Source organism: Taudactylus pleione, unplaced genomic scaffold (assembly GCF_031769625.1).
Source record: "Taudactylus pleione unplaced genomic scaffold, aTauple2 ptg000012l, whole genome shotgun sequence".
NCBI classification, from domain to species: Eukaryota; Metazoa; Chordata; class Amphibia; order Anura; family Myobatrachidae; genus Taudactylus; species Taudactylus pleione.
In genome coordinates, this window is record NW_028284415.1 from 11,677,041 (window position 1) to 11,685,000 (window position 7,960).

General features: G+C 47.2%; 1 protein-coding gene and 1 long non-coding RNA gene across 2 annotated transcripts in view; one reads left to right on the plus strand and one right to left on the minus strand.

The window, feature by feature from the left end:
• LOC148542467 (uncharacterized) overlaps positions 1-7,960 on the minus strand; it is a 91,544-nt gene that overhangs the window by 70,559 nt on the left and 13,025 nt on the right. The window lies entirely within an intron of this gene.
• The window catches only part of TMEM238L (transmembrane protein 238 like), a 24,488-nt gene continuing 18,180 nt past the window's right edge, over positions 1,653-7,960 (plus strand). The window contains exon 1 of the mRNA XM_088468416.1: positions 1,653-2,244. Within this exon, the coding sequence (XP_088324542.1) occupies positions 1,656-2,228 (573 nt within the window). The 5' untranslated portion in view covers positions 1,653-1,655 and the 3' untranslated portion in view covers positions 2,229-2,244. The remainder of the gene's footprint in view (positions 2,245-7,960) is intronic.

Sequence of the window (7,960 nt, forward strand, 5' to 3'; positions counted from 1 at the left end):
CACAGTGCCCCCTCCAGAATTATTATTATGCTCTGCAGTGCCCCAATATTAAATGTTATGCCTGACAGTGCCCCCTTCAGAATATACCCAGTAATATTATGCCCCACAATACCCCCAGTAATAATATTGTGCCATTTCCAGAAATAATTTCATGCCCCCAGCAATAAATATTATGCCCCATCCAGAATTAATATTAGTAATAATACACAATGCCTTCAGTATGTCATATAATACTCCCAGTATTATTCCCCTCCAAGTACCCCCAGTATTATGTCCACAGTGCTTTCTGTAATATAATTATGCCCCCAGTATTAAAAATCATAGTGCCATCTCCAGAATTTATATATAACATATATATGCCTCCCAGTATATGCCCACAGTGGCCCCTGCTGTATTACTTTTGTCCCCACAGTACACCACACCTACAGAGCCCCCAAGTACTTACCTTTTGTGGCGGGCTCTTCCGATGATAGGCAGACATCCAGGATGGGTTGCCGCTGCTTATGAATGCACAGTGCATACAGAGCAGCTTCCGGGTACCTTAAGCGTCGCGGACGTGATGTCACGCTTAAGGGACTCGGGAGCCGCTCGTTATGCATGTGCCTTCAGCAGCAGTTGCAAAATCACAGCGCCAGCCTTGTGAGTGACTGTCTGAGACGGCAGCTTCTCTCAGCCATCGGTGGCTCAGAGCAATCTTGTGTGGGGGCCCCTTGTGTGTGGGGGACCCAGGACAACCGACCCTGTCGCCCTGCCGTTAATCCGGCCCTACTAGTTACGGACCAACTTTGAGAACCTGTGTAGTAGACATACACCTTAAAGCGAGCTGGCAGAATCACACAGACACACTGCTGCAAAGCCAAAAAGATTTCTCAACCTATTTATCATTGATGGCAATGAGGGTCCTGAAAAAAACGAAAACCATTGACAGAAACTACTGATAGTTCCCCGTTGATAGTTTGAGAATATCAAGGTTAACCACCAATGGTACATGGAAACTGCCATAGAGTTATCAGAAAATTCTCAATAATCGCAAACCAGCTAATGCCATCTGTAGACGACTTTAGTAAATGGGACCAGGACCCAAAAAGCAGACCACAATCCCCATTGCGAATATTGGAGACTGTTACTTTGCTAAATGAAGAAGATATAAAAGATCTCCTGCGTTCAGCATTTGCGGAATCACAAGGAAATTTAAATCACGTGGAAACTGCTGATTCCACTTGATTTATGGGGCCAACAAGGTTGATAAATAGGTAATTTGGGGTGCACATCTCTCTAGTGCTCTTCCCAAATAACTTACCCTGCATTCACATTACATTGTGCAGAACTGTAAATCTTTATCTAGAGCAGTACTTAATATCACTTTGTACAGCATAAGTAGCCAACTTTGTAACGCTGGTATGCAACTACAAGTCCCAGCCACCTCTGCGAGTTTACAATGCTTTGCAGTTTGCAGTGATACTTGGTTGTGTATTATAATATAAAGGCTGAACAGGGAAGGTGTAAACAGACCTGTAACACTCACCTACTTCTCACTACACTGTTATGCAATACTGGGAACAGAACGTGGTGGGAGTGTCTCCCAATTAATGCAAATGAGGCAGACATCAGCACTCAGGTAACAGTCAGGGCTCACTGCTGGGAAGAGCAAGTGGATGGCCGGGCCGGAGGGCTCCACTGACCACGGAGGGATGTCTCAGCCCCGGAGGCTGCTTGGCCGCTGTCCGGTGCTGTTCTTGTTGGCGGTGTCCTTCGATGTCCTGGGGCTCAGCCTGATCCTCACCGGGATCTTCGCCACTTTACAGCTGGATGGCCGGAGCTTCGGGGAATTCATCATCTACGGCGGCGGCATCCTGCTCTTCTTCAGTCTACTCTTGTGGCTGGGCTGGTACTCCTTCAACCTGGAGGTCTCAATGGAGGAGCTGGTGAGAGACATCCCTGTGTCCCCCAAGCCGGGCAGCCTGGAGCAGCTGGCCAGGAAGTTCTCCGAGAGGTTCTCCAAGAGGAGGCGAAGAAAAGGGGTGTGCATGGGCTCGTTGGCTCCCCACAGCCTGCCTAAACAGCCTCTGCCTCTCACCCCTTCTATATTCATCAGTAACAATGCACTCAGCAGCCCGCTGCAAACGCCGGGATGTCCGCAGACACCGTGGGAGATGAGCACTGTCAGTAGTCTGCATGGGCACACGGAGACAGTGGGAGCGCAGGTAGTGGTGGACAGACTGGTGTAACCGGCTGCACTGGAAGGTAAGACCCTTAGGTAGAGTAACCAAATCCTATATACACACAGGCATAAGGTTACCCCTATATAACATGCTTGTTATTACACAGAAAATGGCATGTTCCTTCCCACTCCACATATTTATTTGTATGCGAAGCTGTTAATGGTCATATTACTATCATCACCAGAATGTTTTGTGTAAGATGCATTGGATCAAGCAATTGTGAAAACTTACCAGTTTATGTGGAACTGCAAGTTCCAGCATGTCCTACAAGCCAGACATTGCATACCAGAGAGATGGAGTGTTTTTATTTGACAACTGTAGGTTACCGAACAGAAGGAAGGGGGAGAGAAAATGGAAATACACCGCACCGATCCTAAGTAGATCTATATCAATTAAATATATATAGTGTGCTATAACCACCTCTGATCAATAATAAAGTTCAAAAGTCACCGTCAATGATACGGGGTGGTGGTGCTACCAAGAGTAATGTATTAGGAATGCGAAAAAAAAGGGCGGTTAATAGGGCCCATTTATCAAAGTCAATTTGAGGTAAATTATGTGTTTTCGGGGGTTTACCTCAAATACTAAGTATCCCCCGGATGTATGAAGGAGGGACCACAGCAGCTATCTCCGATACCTGCTGCGATCCCCCCATTGCCGTCGGCAGCCACCTCCCCCATAGGTTTCTATGGGGAATGCGATGCTGCCAAATGCGAAGCATCCCGACATTGGCCCCAGCAGCTAACGCCGTCTGAAGATAGCATTAGCCGCTGTAGTCTATGGGGACTTACCACATTTCAGCCGGCGGAGGGATCTCCCAGATCCCTCCGCCGGCAATGGGTGCTGCTCATGTGCTGTCCGCGTATGCGCAGCAGCCCCGCAATCACTCTGGCCACATCGCAGGTCCCCCTGCATGTGCCGGTACATACATTCAGCCGCTATGATCGCATTTTGCAATGCGATCATGGGCGGTACTGGATGCCCTGATCGCATTGCAAAATGCGATCATTAATAAATGGGCCCCAATGTTCACTAGGAACTAAAACCAAAGGACTCTATAGGGGTGCACTCAGTATAGCTAAACAATAAGAATAAAATGTAACTTTTATTTAAACTGCAAAAAAGACTAAAGGATTTACATAGGTAAACGACTACCTGAACTGGAAAAAGAGGGATAAGAGTGAGTTGGGAATATGGATTACATTAACCCAGATAGGATTGGCGAAATATAGAAAAATATAAAAAAGACAATACCACATGAAACATGTATAACCGTTATAAAAAATACCAGGTCAAGGTGTCAGGGGATTGTATTCAAAGAAAACATAGATACACAGCCTCATTTGATATTATCCAAATGGAGTCATAACAGTTGTTAGTAAATAGAAAAGGTAAGGGGTATAAGGTTCAAAACTAGGCTCTGCTGCCTCTTTCACACTCAAGGTGGAGGAAATGGAGTGAGAGATCTCCTGGTCAGGTAACCCCTAAGAGTATAAGGCGACAGCAGCCCTATTCACCAACCCCAATTATCACCCTGAATTGTCTTGCCAAATGGTATTGGACAACAAATAGGTGATGTGGTAGGTTGAAAAGAGGGCCACTGGGAAGCAGTGGCGTAACTAGGGCAGGGCGAGCGGGGTGCGTGCCGTGGGACCGGCGGCGCGGGGGCGCCGCCGGCCACGGTACTAGCCCGCCCTAGTTAGCCAGTGTAGCACCGACCGCAGTGAGTGCGGTCAGCGCTACACATTTACACAGGACTGGCGCTAGGCTTCCAGCACCGGTCCTGTGCTGCACAGCTGAGCCTGTTCCCTCCCCGAGCGCTTGCCCAATAGCGCATGGAGGGGGGTGGCAGACGGGCTCAGACTGTGCATAACACACATCGCCGCCAGCACTGGCGGCGATGTGTGTGTTTATCAGCAGCTAATGAGAGTCAGACTGAGCGGCAGCGATGTGTGTGTGAATCAGCAGCCAATGAGAGTCAGATAGACTCTTATTGACTGCTGCGTGCCCACTGCAAGAGCCGGGCTTCCGTCCGGCTCCTGCAGTGGTAATGGGAGAAACGTCATGATGTCATGACGTCTCTCCCATAATGCAGAGCGGCCCGGCCCGGGAGGATGGACGTGCGGACGGCGGCGGGACCAGGAGCGTGGGTACAGGTAAGTATTCTTCATTTGTTTCATTTTAGTGTATATTTCTGGGTGGGGCGTACTCTATTACAAAGAAGGGGACTACTACTGGGGGGATACTACTGGGGGCACTGCTTCGGCGGGGGGGACGGACCACTACTGGGGACAACTACTGGGGGGGATACTACTGGGGCACTGCCTCTGGGGGGGGGGGGGACCACTACTGGGGGGATACTACTGGGGGGGGGGGGATACTACTGTGGGCACTGCATCATGGGGGACCACTACTGGGGACTACTACAGGGGGCACTGCATTAAGGGGGACTCCTATTGGGGGAACTATATACAGGGCACTGTATAGGAGGGACTACTACTGGGGGCACCATATAAGGGGCTCACTACTGGGGGCACTGCACAGGGGGGTCCACTACAGGGGGCACTGAAAAGGGAGAACCACTACAGGGGGCACTGCATAAGGTGGACAACTACTGGGGGTACTGTATATGGGGGATCACTACTGGGAGCACTATATAAGGGGAACTAATGGGGGGCTGCATAAGGGGTACCACTACAGGGGGCACTGTTTAAGGGGCACTGCAAATAGGGGACCACTACTGGGGGCCTGTATAAGGAGAACTAATCGGGGCCTGCATAAGGGGGACCACTACTAGGGGCTCTGCATAGAGGGGGACTGTACAAGGGCCACTGCATTAAGGTGCAAATGGAAAGAAATGTTCCTAGTGACAAGAAAGGGCTGTGTGTCATGTTGACACGCCCCATTTTTCAGTGGCCACACCCATTTTTCGACGTGCCTGCGGCACACGCACACCGGGGGGGAAGGGGGGGGTGGGGGCCTCCATTTTCAAATTTGCCCTGGGCTCCAAATACCCTAGTTACGCCACTGCTGGGAAGATATAGATGAAAACTACAGGTTCCTCAGACCTAGTGTTATATATATCTCTCCTCAAATGGGTATACTGGATAGTCTCAAAGTCATCCCATGTGGATCCAAATTAAATGACTAGGGTATGCGGTAAGAGCCATCTCATATGCCCTGGACAGGGGGGGGGGGGGGGGGGGGGGGGGGTGTGTGTGTGTGTGTGTTTAAATTGGTCCAAGGGGATATAAGTATATCCATCTACATACATACACATGCATCCATCTATACATATATATTAGTACATACACAGATGCACATGTACAACCTACACGGTGCCCTATAATAACAAAAATAAATACATGTTGCGCTAGACGTGAATAAGGATTATATATTTATAAATACAATATGATGGTAGTAAAACTATTGATAAGATTAATATAAAGTAGAGTGTTAAAAGTGTATACTAAGTAGGCAGGGGAAAATGTGAATATTATAAGGTATATTGAAAATATATATAATATTTTTTTTGTTTAGTGAATAACTGCGGCATTCGGAGACTGATATACAAATAAATATATTGAAAAAAGTCACAAAATTTCCAACATTTCGGGGCCCTTAGGCTCCTTTGTCAAGGTGTGAACACATTGACAAAGGAGCCTAAGGGCCCCGAAACGTTGGAAATTTTGTGACTTTTTTTCAATATATTTATTTGTATATCAGTCTCCGAGTGCTGCAGTTATTCACCTTTTTTACCAATTTCTTCATCCTGAGGGCATCGGTGCAAGTTGGTTTTATAACAGAGGAGTGCTGGTCTGTTTGGTATGTATGTATGTATGTATGTGTGTGTATATGTATATATATATATATATATATATATATATATATATATATATATATATATATATATATATATATATATATATATATATATATATATATATATATATATGGATATATATATATATATATATATATATATATATATATATATATATATATATATATATATATATATATATATATATATATATATGGATATATAGATATAGAATGAAAACAGCGGCACTCTGGGATTTGCAGTAGTTATAAATCCTATTTATATGAATACATTTTTCTATGAATACATTTGCCTAACTACTACAAATCCCGGAGTGCCTCTGTTTTCTTTACTATATACTGCATTTTCATGGAGGGCACCAGGGTCCAGTCTCTCACTTGGTGGAGTGCCGGGCTATATATATATATCTATCTATCTATCTAAAGAATTATTTTGTAAAACATATATACAAATCCATATACAGAGTATGGTGCAAGATCCAACGGGGTAGTTAATGACAGATTGTCATAAATGCATCCTGATGGGTGAAGGAAATAGTGTATATGAAGGTAGGTGTTCAGCTCGGAACTACCACGCCTGTAGATCTCTCACTCCCTCTCCTCTACAAATTGTGTATGAGACTGAGCAGCAGAGCCTGGTTGTGGAATCTTTAGCCCCCTCTACTATACATCCTGTTAACCCCTGTCCAGGGCATATGAGACGGCTCTTACCGCATACCCTATTCATTTAATTTGGATCCAAATGGGATGACTATTTGAGGTGTGTGTGTGTGTGTGTATATTATATACACAATCTCACTATCACTAGGAGCACATAATCTATAACACTAGGTCTGAGGAACCTGTAGTTTTCATCTATATCTTCCCAGTGGCCCTCTTTTCAACCTACCACATCACCTATTTGTTGTCCAATACCATTTGGCAAGACAATTCAGGGTGATAATTGGGGTTGGTGAATAGGACCAGGGGCGTATCTAACCATTGGCCAGGATGGCACTCGCCAGGGGCGCCGACCAAGGGGGGGCACCACCTGGCGGTGACACCTGCAGCCAAGGGATAGAAATCAGGGCTGCCGTTCATGACTGGTGTGGAGTCTGGGGCTGGGTACCTCAGAGTGGATGTGGCTCTGATCACCTCAGAGCCACAACCGCTTCCAGCAGTGAGTCGTCTGCACTTTAGGTAAGCTAGGCACTGACTGGCACTTGTCGAGCTCCCTTTTACAATATATACACGGCTCTGACTTCCTGCCCAGTTGTTGCGCTACAGCCAAGGGCGTAGGGAGAGTGGAGCACCTGGAGCTGGTGCTCCTGGTGCTTGTGGTGGGGCAGGTCACTGTCCGGGCAGCCACAGAGCATAAACACTGACTGTGTGTGCTTCGTCCTCAGCTGCGGACCGTGGTCCCTTCCGGAATCCTGGCTCCCCGCACTGAAGCATCTAGCTAATGTTGTCTGGCTCCGTCCTCAGCTGCGTACCGTGGTCCCTTCCGGAATCCTGGCTCCCCGCACTGAAGCATCTAGCTAATGTTGTCTGGCTCCATCCTCAGCTGCGTACCGTGGTCCCTTCCGGAATCCTGGCTCCCCGCACTGAAGCATCTAGCTAATGTTGTCTGGCTCCGTCCTCAGCTGTGGACTGTGGTCCCTTCCGGAATTCTGGCTCCCCGCACTGAAGCATCTAGCTAATGTTGTCTGGCAGTGGGCTGACACTGTCTGTGTCAGAGGAGCCAGCCAGAGCAATCAGAAAAGAAGACAGAGGATGGCCCAGGACCACATTTCCTGTTAGTAAGTTTCTAAAGAAACTACTGCTGGGAGGGCATCTGGTCTTGTGGAACACAAAATGTGGGATCAGTGTGGAGGCGGAGAGGGAGCACATGATACAGTGTGAAGAGGGAACAAGGG